Genomic DNA, 12,616 nt, shown 5'->3' with positions numbered 1-12,616 from the left:
CCAGGTGACTGCACTTCTATCTTACATCATGCCAGTCATGGCAGTTGCATTCACGTGGCCAGCTCAGGTATGTGCTGAGCTCCGGCCAGCCTGGATGATTTCTGCCCGTGGGTCTCCAGGGTCCAAACAGCTGGGAGGAGGCAGGGGGCACGGGGCAAGGCCCTTGCCCTGTATTACACAGAGGATGGGATTGCATTCCCATCTGGCTTTGCAACCTACAACAGCCAGCTCTATCTTCACACTCACTTTTTTTTTCTTCCATTTAATTCCATGCAAAATAGCTATCCACTAGATTTTACACCAACTGCCTTGTGCTCGGGAAGGTTTTTTTCTTCTCAGACACAGCAGTCTGCCGAGAAAATGCTAGGTTGAAGGTTGTTCATAGCAGAGCTTGTCTGAATCGGCCAAACCAATGTGGGAATTGTGTGTTGTTTTTTCCTCGCTGTAGGGTTCAGATCTCAAAGTTCACTGTGTCTGTGTTACTATTTAATCACATGGACACCCGCAAATCCATAAATAGGCTGTAATTTGATGTACTGCACCTAAATTTCTGCTAGCAGACTGAGCAACGCCCCTAGACACCGACACACTGCACTCCGGTGTCCCTTCCTAAACCAACAAACCAATCGCTTCTTTCCTCTGATTTGCTCTTAACCAAACTCTGGGGGCTTTGGAAAAGATTTACCAGGAACGTGTTTGCCCAGTTACGAGAACATGACTGCATGCAAAGAAGTCCTAAACCATCCCGTCACTGAATTCCCTGCGACAGATGTAGCATTTATTTGGCTTGACGCGAAGCCTTGTACAATCCCAGATGGAGCAAGAAATCCTACCGATGTCCTGGCCCTTGGTACCCCACGTAAGCACCATAACAAGAATTTTTTTGGTTGAACCTATTCAACCAAATAAAGGTGGTGCACAGCAGACAACATCAGCTCCATCTGCAGCGACAGTGAAGACACTTGGCTGGGACATGGATGGCAGGACTTGGCTTTGCTGGTGCATTGCACCTGAACTGGAACCACCTGCCCTGGAAAGAAACTTCTCCTGGTAAGGAGCGGCTCCGAGAGGCAGGTCCAAAGCAGAGAATCAAAGCTCAGGCTCTGGTTCCCATCTGCTGGAGCTACGGGAGCGTTCAAACCCGTGTGCGTACCGTCCAGGCACTGGACATAAACCATCTGAGAAAAAGACTGGTGCATTTTCTGTGCCGCATGTACGTAAAAGCGCCAATTTCCCAACATCAGGATGTGAATCAGTAAACATTTTCTTGTCAATGGATTGCAACAGAAGACCAAGAGCCAATGTCTCTGAGCTCTGAAAATACATTCAGTTCTTCCTTCAGACCACAGGCCATGTCGCTGGCTCCCCTCGCTTGGTCTTGGGGAGCTGGGGCCATTGGTAACACAGACGGGCATTTACCCCTTGCGAGAACACTTGACACGATTCCTTCATTTTCTTAGCACTTTGCAGACATTTACAAAACTCCATTCAGACCTTGATCTTCAAGTATTTGACTCAGATGTGATTTATGCTTTGAAAAATTGGTTTTAAAAAATTGCTTCTATAACTTATCAGAAGGCAGTGGCAAGTTTTTAATGACTTCACCCGATAATGAGCACTCACGCAAAGCGTATCATAAGACACCGCTGAAGAAGTATCTCAGCATGAGTTTTCTGGTAAAATGCTTGTAATAAATCATTCAATTTTGCCCATGAGCTACTGTATGCTGTGAAAAGGTCTGAAACCCTATTTCTAAAACATTTTTGAAGGCAACTGACACTTGGAGTAATACATACAGTTAAAAAACCATAGACACAGTTACACCTTGGGCTGAGAAGTTCACAGGAGTTGACATTTGGGCAACTGCCATTAATTTACTTCCCGATTATTTCCCAGTGGTTTTTGACAGTTTCTGTCTACAGAGGCCTTGTACCATTTCTGCAAATGCGCATTCTCCCATCCGATACCAGTAAAAGGGAATTCGGTAGAAAATGCCAGACTCCGGCTTCATTGTTTACTAGAGAAAAAATGTATTTTTATTATTTTTTTTTAAAGATTCAAGCTGTGAAATCAATTCTAGCTTCGGCATAAGGAACAATTCAGAATGTGTAACACTGTTTTCCTCTCAATTAGCACTCAGTAAAATTGCACGTTTCAGGGAATTGAAACACATAATGTCTCTTATTAGCATTAAGCTATAGGTTTCATATTAATAAACATTTGGCTCTGAAAAGTTGATTATTGTGACCTGAAGAATTTGCAGATGACAAGAGGCAAAGGGAGGGCATCAGAAAAAAACAGCAGAAATGAAACATCTCATTAGAGAAGTAATCTCAAATATTATCGAACCCAACTGACCTTTACCTATTTGGTTGCTATCAGCCAGTTAATTGCTCTTTCGCGTCACAGGCCCAGCTCTGGCAGAAAATGAAGGGGAAAAAACCTCAGGTAAGGACTCTGAACAGTTTCAGGGAAGGCTTTCCGAATTATAAAGTTATTGCTTGAGCTGATAAAAAAGCCCTGCAGGTGGAACGGACTGAAATAAATCCGCTCCTCAGAGATGGGAAAGTCACAGGGACTTCGTTAGAGCCCTCAGAAAGCATCACAGAACGAGCAGGGACAGGGAAATCTTGGTTAAGAACCTATGGAAGAGGAAGATGAGGAGGAGGAATCTATGGAAGAGGTTTAGCAGCAAGTTTGTTTCTACTCTAGGTGCCCAAGACGCCACGTACCCAGACAACGTGCACACTTCAGCTCCACACGCTTTTGTTCGCTTCCTCAGGCACAAATTTCATTCAAGCTGAGCGCCGCCTTTCAAAACAGGGCAAACTACCAGAGCTCCACCGCAGCCACCCTGGCCCGAGGGTAACATAGAGGACAAAAAGGCTCTGGTGCCTGGGAGAACAGAAGGAGCTGGGAGACGACACAGACCAAGCCATTACTTTTACAGACGCCTCACTTCAGGTCTGCCCGTCGAAGGAAGCAGGTCCCAGTACCCACGCACAGACGACTCCAAGTCTCAGCACACGGCCCGATAAGCACAGGGGACCCACAGCAGCCTCCCCGCCGGTCACTCGGTGGGTGAACACTCCATCAGGCACACCGTGAGGATCTGTGTCTTTTGTTGTGCATACACCACACCCGTGCTGCAAGCTGGGGGGGGAGCCAACCTAACTGTTCATCCAAACCCTTCTTTTTAGTTTTTAGTAAAGTTTGTATTTCAAAAGCATCCTAGTCCGCAGGGCCAGTTTAATTCTAGGCAGTACCGACAGTGGTGGCACAGCAAGCGTCACGAGCTGTGGTCATCCCAGTCCCATTCTGAACTGGGCCAGTTTAGAGCTGGCTGCAGACTCACCCCGCTCGGGGAACACCTGCCTTGGGGCAGGGAATTGCATTTGCCTGCCTCAATTATTTCGTTGCAAGACAACTTTGGTTGGCAGCAGCATTCTGTGCAGGACCAATACGCAGGGGTAATGCAGAAAGCAAGGCACGGTCTTTCACTGGCGCGCGTGTGGACAGTCCCGCTGGCTTCTCCGGGACTACCCCCCTGCCAACGGACAGCGCATGAGGTAAAGACTCGAGGGGTCTCTGACTTCTCCCTACGCTGCAGCATCACATTCTTCCTTGCTCAGCCTGTGTTTAAGCAGCAGTCAAGAGTCCTCAAACTCCCCAGAGTCTTCTGAAGGTTAATGCTTATGGAGCGCCTCAAAATACTTGGGTGGTAAAAGGCTGTAGAAGAATACAGGATTATTGACGCTTTTGGATCAGAATTCATAGTTTGATTTCTTCAAATAAAACTGCCCAAGCAGTGCTCACAGCTTCCTTTAAGTGAGGGGGAGAGGGGGATGTCACAGGACAGCAGCTCACTTCAGCAAACAGGTTAGAGACCCGAGCTACACCGACGACACTTTCCCTTCCTTTAAAAAAAATTTAAAATAAAAAAATAAAATCAAGAGCTGTATCCAAAATCACCTTTTTATTGCCACTTTATACAGATTTAAATATTTAAGATTCAGATAAACAACTATGTGTTTATGCTGTTTGTTATTAGTTACTTCATCATAAACTGGTAGACTCTCCCTTTCCATCTCCTGCAAGGCTCATTCCGGCAGATCCTGAAGTATTCACTTTGCATGTTGAAGAAATTCTTTTTGAGCAAACGCTATAGTGTTTAATGAAAAAATTATTACACAATGTAGGCTTTCACAATAAGTCACATTTTTTGCAAAATAATTTGAAGATTCCAAGTAAGACTTCTCTCTTTTATTCAAAAAATAAATATATCCTTTCTGAATCAAAGCACTTCATATGACATTAAGTACAAAGAAGACCTGTACTTCTTTGGAAGTTCTGAAACAGACATACAAGAGCTCACGGGAGCGACAGTATCCAGAACAGTGATAAAAGCTGAAAGCTGATGTTTTACAAATTTATAGCAGAACATGATTTCCTTTTACAATACAGAGCTTCAAACAGATTTTAGAAAAACACCATTTTAAAAGTCTGAAAGGCACATGAACTGGACCATAAAACGTACTGGCACACTCACGAATACGTTTTATGTTACGTTCCTAAAGAAACTGCGGGACCCTAACCAAGAGAAAGACTGAAAATACCAGCAAGTTCCTTTGTAAAGTACTGAAAGAGTGGCAGAGAGTTCCTTTTGGCTCTTGATAAAATTACTAATACCCCAAAGCTAGAAAGTCTGAAAAGCTGCATCATTCAGTTGTATTTGGACGAGTCGCTACATAAACAAACACAACAATCAGCAGTACTACAACCGCCAGCGTGGGAAGCACGACGGTGGTGATTTGTTGCCGGGCCTCTTGCATCGCCTGTTTTCTCTCCTTTTTATCTTTGGAGGTCTCTTTTTTGGGTTTTCCCCTCAGCTGCCTCATCCTCCTCTTAGGATCTTTTGTTCGCCGAAACGGGGGAGCGCAGGGAGTTGAGCGGCAGAAAGCAGTCCAAGGTCTTTTGAAGCACGGGATTGAAGAATTCCTTCTCCTTCAAGTGGTTGGCTGTGCAAGAGACTATGAGAGAAGGAAAAAACACAATTCTTTTGAGCAAGAGCTGCACATATTCTAGTTATTAAAACCACTTGCAGCTCCACTTGGTAAACCTTTTATCCAACCGGCACCGATATCGATGCAGCTTCTTTCAAGGAAGCGGAATCGCAGTGCGCTCGCTCAGCTCGTCAATACTTTCCCCATGAGAACCACAGCAGTTCACCGCGGCGCGCGTATTTGTCCAAGCGCACTGAACTCGCGCTCTGTTAAGCCAGAAACGAAGCCCAGCACCATACATTTTATCCTCTGAGGCAAACAAGGTAACGCAGCTAAAGACTTAATGAAAATAATGTGAATTAGCAGGGTACCAGCTGCCCCTTCTCGTCACAGCAGCAGGCTCCAGCCAAAGGCCCGTGGCTCCCCCCAAACCTACAGACCGAGGACAGGCGAGCACATGCCCTGCCGAAAGGAAAAGCATTACACGTTTATCATCCTCAGCAGGTATTTATCGGAATAAAGGGTATTCTAATGGGAAGAAATGTGGGGAAAGAGCTGTTTAACTCACACTTCTGGCTCTGCTGCCATAGGACGAAGTCTAAATCATAACACGACTCAGTGCTGCCCCTTATTATAGCTGTCATTTTTATAAGAAAAAAATCCCAAACGACGACCAGCCTGCTTACAAATCACGGGCGTAGACAAGCAGCCATTAATAAGGTACTTGCTCTGAAGCATCTACGAGACCAATTTTTAAAAGCAGAAGCATCTACATAGCGAGATTAACAAGAACATGGCACGATATGAAAGCCTCTCTGAAATAAGGAGAATTAGTAGGTGCTTAATATTTCCATGCCCTATGTTTTTTGCCCCTAAGCTGCCTACAGCTGTGTAATTCACTGACGGCGCGGGGAGGAGGGAGGATGCCAACCGTTTGGCTATTTTCCTCATCACCACATCCCCCAGTTCTGCAGCGGCACAAGAGCTGGACACAGGCCGGACGGATCCAAACACAAATTTGGAGGGTAACAATTACTGGTGTCAAATAATGAGCTGAACTGAAAGCAAACTATGAACCGATGTTTTTCCATCACTCCCTAGCATTCCGAGAAGAAAACATACGAAGAAATTAGTGGCTTAACATAACTGCCTCTTTTCTTTCCTCCTCCTTTACATCTGTTTTAGCGTGCTGCCGTCGGTGAGGAGCATGCGTCAACAAGCAAAGCCGCAAAGCTCGCTCAGTTCACCACGGACACGATTTCCTCTTGATGTGTCATCTCTGGTCAACGTTACAAGTTGCCTTATGACTACTTTTTAAAAAGAGAAGTGGTTTTCACTGAAAGTGGGATACTTTCTGTTGGCGTTGGCACTCAACCTCACTTGTCAGCCCGACAGAAGCAAAACCAAACTAAAATGCTCACGTACAAAACAAGAATCCCCACCTACCGGTTACATGCAAGTACAAAGGAGTTTTCACCCTTTCTCATAGCAGCAGCGACTCACCTGCCGGGAATCTCAGCCAGCCAGGTGGGTTGGTGAGACGCTGCATCAGTTAGGGTAAAATCTCAAATAACTCTACCAACTCAAACTATGGAAGTGACCAGACTATCAGAGCAGCCACGTGGTACTGGGAAACCAAGAGCCAACCAGTATTTCTCAGTAGTGTTTCTCAGTCAGCATTTCTGCTTTTACATGGTCCTTCCTGGATGCAACCCAAAAAACACCACCAACAACAAAAAAAGCCATCGGGCATGACAAGATCTCAGTGCTCGGCTGGATTCACCAATTCTGCATCCCATGCACACACACCTTTCAAGCAGCTGTTTCTTCTGATCATAAGCTTTGCCAATTCAACCTGGACTCTAAGGCAAACACTTCATTCCAGTTTTGATAAAGCATAACAGGGAAATTTTGGTGATTGGAATGATTTTCAAGGAGGAAACAATAAAATTCAGGTCTTAGAAAGAACCAATTCCTTCTGCAAGCTGCAGCATTAGAATTGAAATACGTAACAGATTTAAGGAGACCAGAAGCAGTCAGTGAACTTCGTAACAGGGAGGTAAATAGGACCTGGATGGAGCATCTACACATGACGCCCTGTTCCGGTCTTTTAATCAAATGGGGTTTCATTTCTAAACTGTCCTAACTGTTTCTTCTCTGCAAATCCTCAGCTCTCTTACTGGCTCACAGGGCAGAGTCTGTGGTATTCCACCTTCTGCAAGCTACGGGTTTCTGGTTTGGTTTTGTTGTTTATCACTTCTCTAATGGACTCTTGAATTTCTTCTGGGGCAAAAGAAATCTCTGTTTTACCCCTTCCACTTCTGTTTTGTTCTCCTCCTGCTCTGGTCACAAGCTTTATTACCAAACTAGAAAAACTACTATGCAAAATAAAGTCTTCCGTTTGCCTTTTGGGGTAACCAGACAACCAGAGCATTTCAGGCTGCAGTACTTTCATGCTGTTTTCCGTCTCTACCGTTAATGTACGTCAGTGGGTTTTGTATCCAGAGTACTCACAAGACCCAAGAAGTGATGGACAGTGAAAGCCTTTGGGACTTTCTGTGTACCATAGTAACAAACAGGAGTTGCCATGAAACCAATTAACAATAAATGTATGCCTTGCTCTACGCAGCATCACTTGCTACCCAGACATGAAAAACATCAGGATTTTTTTTTTAAGTCTCTTTTGAATGAATATTTCATTCTGAAGCAAAATTATAGCAAGTTAATTACATACACTAGCTAACATCTGATGGCTTAGAACAGAAAGCCTTCCCACAAATGTCAGCACCACTTGAATGGCAAGCTGATGCTCTCCAGTTTGGGAATCTGGCATCCATCTCCAAATACGTTTCCAGTAGATTGGCTTACTTGGCTTTGCTACTGGCAGAGACGGACTTGCACAGAAACTGGCCCACAGTTTTCAGAGAGATGAGCCTTAGGGTTCGTCTTAACTGAACCGTAAAATGGAAGCGGTGAATCTCTGCAAGCTGCTGCCAGGCCCCTGCTGCCGCTTGAAGCTGGGACACAACTGCCAGTATCGGGCAGTTGCTGCAAGAGACAACACTGCCCCACAGGAAAGGTCCGGGACATTGTGCACGCTGCTGTGCTCACGTTGGTATGAAACAGTGCTTAAAAAAATGGTGCTCAGCTTCGTAAGACAAAATTCTACGGCCCACGTTGTACAAACGGACAAAGAGAGGCACAGCTCTCCCCTTCCACTGCCAAGCCTCTCACTGGCCACCCATGGACTTCACTGGAAGGCAGGTGACTGCTGACAGTTATGGAAAGGAAAAAACAGATACACAAAGTACAGCAAGTCAGGGCCAGGGCTGGGATTAAAATGTTAGGGTCTCATTCCCCGTGGCGTGCACGGCCCATGAGAACAAATTACCTCATGTTACTGAGCGACGTCCTCCTTCAGCCAGTGATCATCCTGCTTGCGCACTGGGAAGGCAAAACTCAAGCAAAGAGAGGAAGGAAATAATACAGCATTGGGATGGGTGTAATTAAACAGTCTAGCTAGCACTGCCCATTTAAAATGTCTCGGAGCAAGCAGCTATCAGAAGGGCAATGAGAAAGCAATGTCCCACAGGTCTTGTGGGAACTGGAACCTTAGCGATCAGCTAACCTCACATTGCGGAAGAACTAGAAACTCACCTTTTCTCCTCAAACGGAAGCTGAGAGTCTCCTTTCCATTCCTAGTCTCCCCTGAACAGGAGAGGACTCACTGCCACAGGCTGTACGCGTCCTCCTAAGGCTGCTTCCTATTTCTAGCAACTGCCCAGCCAGGCCCAAGCATCTGCCAAGGCTGGAAACAAGCACCAAACTAGTTCAACTACTGCTTTTACTGGAAAGTCAGCAACTCCCTCAACTGGGACATTTATAGCAACAGCACAGAAGGGATTAACAGACTCCAGCAGAAGTGGAATATCCGTAGTCCACAACAGTGTGACAGGAGTCTGGCACTAGTCAGAGGCTATAACTTCACCTTCCTTTTATGAATTTTGCAATTTAAAATCTGATAATAAAATTGCATAGGGCAATGAGGTTATTTTTAAGTTTATGATAGCAACGTTTCCCCCAAAAGCAGGAATCTGCTGGCTCAAAAGAAACCATCTCAATTGCCAAGTCAAGAAAAGGAGCGTTGGCTCGGTGTAGTTGTTTGAAACATCCATTTCACAGAGACTACTTCTTCTCTCAACACTGCAGTGCTCCAACTTGACACTGAAAAGCTAAGATTTCAAGCAGAACAAAACATTAAAAAGTTCAAGCTACTGAAGACAAACCTAAAGACATCACTCTTCAACTTAATAAAAATTCACAAATTTAGTACCCTGGCTTGACGTCTAGAGCAATTACATTCCTCCTTGCCCATCATCCAAATTGCTTTTTAGATGTGAAAGTGCTCTTCGTTCTACCTTCTGGGTTAAGTTACTCTGAACTGTTCTGCAGAGCCAACCTCAAAACCCAAGAGCATAAAGCAGCGGACTTGCTGAAGTCACTCATACCAATGCTGAAGCATTTGCCAGCATCTTAAAGCAAGTCAGTTATGGTTAAGCAGGGCTAATTTTGTACCAGAAGGCCGTAGTGAAACTTGTGGGGACTGGTACGTCCTTGAAAATGTATCAACAATCTTCCAACCAGAATTTATGGCAATCGGCTGTCTCCTTTTTCTTTTTTTGTAAAATTAACCCTGACCATTAGAAACCAGCAATTAAAAGCTCCTCACAGGGCACACGGCCATTCCTGAGAGTCCTGACTCCAGCCACACCAGCGCTTGCCGACTACTGCAATTCTGCATCTCCTTCTACATGCAACACGTGCACAGATTTTGTTGATCTGCATTTAGTGTAATCGCACGTCTAGACGTCTGAAGAACTTATTATCTCTTTTTTTTTATGTATTAGCCATGTTAAGCCAAGTAATTTTTCTCAAAACCCAAAATTACAAGTGTTGGCAAGCCAATTTGGATTAACCTGGTCTAACCTGCTACTGATACTGCAACATTTCTGGAACAGCAAAACATCTTGAAATTCAAACAATCTCACAAGAATTAATTTTTATCATTTAAATATTCCCCTAGGGCCATGGATGTTACTCACACATTAAAAAAAAAAAACAAACCAACCCAAACCAAAACTAGACAACAAACCAGCAGACACTCGGGACACACTGTATTCAAATTGCCTGCCTGCAGCGAGGAGAAAGGACAGAAGACACCTAAGCAGACAATGCCTGCCAGGTTATTTTAGTGTTAAAAAGCGCCAAAACCAGTAGTTCCCAATCACAGGGACAAACCAGCATCAGAGTCAAGAACTAAACCCAACAATCTTATCAGCTTGTCACTTATTTCTGCTACCGGGCTGATTACTTTAGGGTACTGCAGCCGGAGCTGCTGTACGGAGGCTGGAAGAGGCGCCGAGCCCAAGAGATGGAATGAGGAGGAGGTGAGGAGCCAGGGGGCAAGAGGAACCTTGGTTAGCAGGGAACCAGAGCTAAGCACCAAGCGGTCCTTAAAGTGGGAGCAGTCCCCGGCCTCATGACGCAGACCACCCTTCCCGCCAGCGGAAGAGGGTCGTTCCTTGCAGCACTGCCGAAGCCCCAGGCCACGCACACGGAGCCATCTCCTTGCACCATCCCAGCAGAACGGACAGAGCGGCTCCGGGCAGCCAGGAGCAGCTGTGCAGGGTCTCCTACACACCCAGGCTTTAATCCTCCCTTACCTCGTGCAACTTCAGCTTCACTGTGGGCCAGCCGGTGGCCACCGCAAGGGGACGGTGGCTCCTGACAGAGCAGAAGGAAACTCGATGTGCTGCCCCAGCCAGCATGGGGAGCCTGGGACCAACAAGTTGGCTGAAGTAGCATCATTCTTGCTTCTACCCTTAATTGTAATTTGGAGTCTATGCAAGAGATAGCACATTATTTCCTACCTTTGAAACCATGCAAATGTTTGTTTGTTTTAATAAATCACTGAACTGCATGTAATACTGTTACACAAACCCTGGGTGCTACTTAATAAAGGACAAGACTTATTATAGACTACTCCAAGGAACACAGATTTATTTTTTTATCATTACTCCGTAACTGATTTTACCTCGAGATGAAATACAGTATTTTGGATGGAGAATTTTCTTTCCTGCAGCTGTAAGGTCTGGCCATTCCTAGAGTAGCATCAGCCAGGTCACCAATGTCTAAGGTGATTGCACCAGCTTAAGAGATGCAGCTAAATGGGAATTCTAAAAAGTATTTCAGTAGGAGCTTGGGACAGATTTACAGACAGGAATACTTGTGCACAGAGCTCTAGATGGGGTCTCCAGAGACCTCAGTTCTGCACGTAGCCTTTCCATCCACACAGGTCCAACTCTGTCACTGGGTTTTTTCCTTGTGTTTTGGTTTTGGCAGGTTTAAGAGAGAAAAATAACAATCCTCACATCTTCTATGAAGAACACCTTCATCCCTTCAGATGGCTGCTACCTGGGTAGGATTTACACAAGCACTTAGACCAGTTAGCACCCAACTCCCATGCTGAGGCAGAAGCTAAACCTGCTCCTGCATTTGTGTCAGACACGTTGGTCACCTAATGCCTTGCAGACCTGGCTCTGAGGAGGGGGCTTTTTAAAAAAATAAAAGCTTGAGTCTAACAGTTTTTATGCAACTGTGGTAGTGATTGTCCAGCACTACTTTCATCACATTTAAGCACAATTATTACACTCCATTTTAAGTGGCAAATGTAAAATGATAGTTAAAAAATCTTTTGCTCTAAAGGAGCAAAATGTTCATGTAATCACTTCCGTGGGTGACAAAGATGGATAAAGCAGAGATTTGTCAATTTGAGTAAGAGAGCTGAACCCTAAAGAACAAGCCTGCCCAGAGGATTAACAGAACACTTTAATCCCGGTCACATCCTCCCTCCCTCCTCTGAACCTGCCCCGCCAACCCAATCTCAGCAACAGAAAAAGTGGCCCTGCAATGAAAGCGAATATTCCAGTTGCAGGACAGTTCCTTTTGGTACTGAAACTCAGCTCTGTGCAACCACTAACAAGGGGAAATTACCACTGCCTGCTTCAAAAAGAAACTTTTCATTTGTACAAGCCATCTCCCTAACGAAACAAGAGCAACCTAAGCAAGCAAGGACTCTGCCGGAGCAGCCACACAAATAATTTTGGCTTCTGCACTGTCAAATGCTCTGGGTCACCCAGCTCGTCACTTTTAAACAGAAGCTGCACAGCAGAATTGATGCATAGCTGAAGATAATGCTTGCAATGCTCAATTTGACATCTTCGTGTTTCGGTGACACTGTCTGTCATGATTTCAGAGTGTGCTAAAAATGAAGAAAAGCATTAAGAGAAAGTTTTTTTGCTCTGTGAAAAATGGATTTTCACGTTACAGCATGAGGCCAATTCTTAATATCACAAAACTTTACCTCAGTCTATTGACTGTAGCAAGGAATTATGATTAGCAAACCAAACCAACCCTGTTTTCAAGGGTAAAAGCTTTTAATTACACACATAACAATATGGAACTATTAAGATGCTGTTTGAAGTCAATTTAACATGATTTTTTAGGGAGGGGTGGTGGGGTTGTTTTCCAAATTACAGACCTAAATCTGAATT

General features: G+C 44.8%; 1 protein-coding gene across 1 annotated transcript; it reads right to left on the bottom strand.

The window, feature by feature from the left end:
- Nucleotides 1-4,370: 4,370 nt before the first annotated feature.
- On the bottom strand, nt 4,371-5,014 carry SMCO4 (single-pass membrane protein with coiled-coil domains 4). Its single transcript, XM_009645800.2, has one exon. It carries the CDS (start codon nt 4,896-4,898, stop codon nt 4,719-4,721), a length of 180 nt encoding a protein of 59 aa, XP_009644095.1. The 5' UTR covers nt 4,899-5,014; the 3' UTR covers nt 4,371-4,718.
- Nucleotides 5,015-12,616: the final 7,602 nt, after the last annotated feature.

Source organism: Egretta garzetta, unplaced genomic scaffold (assembly GCF_000687185.1).
Source record: "Egretta garzetta isolate BGI_Z169 unplaced genomic scaffold, ASM68718v1 scaffold449, whole genome shotgun sequence".
NCBI classification, from domain to species: Eukaryota; Metazoa; Chordata; class Aves; order Pelecaniformes; family Ardeidae; genus Egretta; species Egretta garzetta.
Note: the sequence above shows the minus strand (reverse complement) of the source record. Positions and strands in the feature narration are given on the sequence as shown.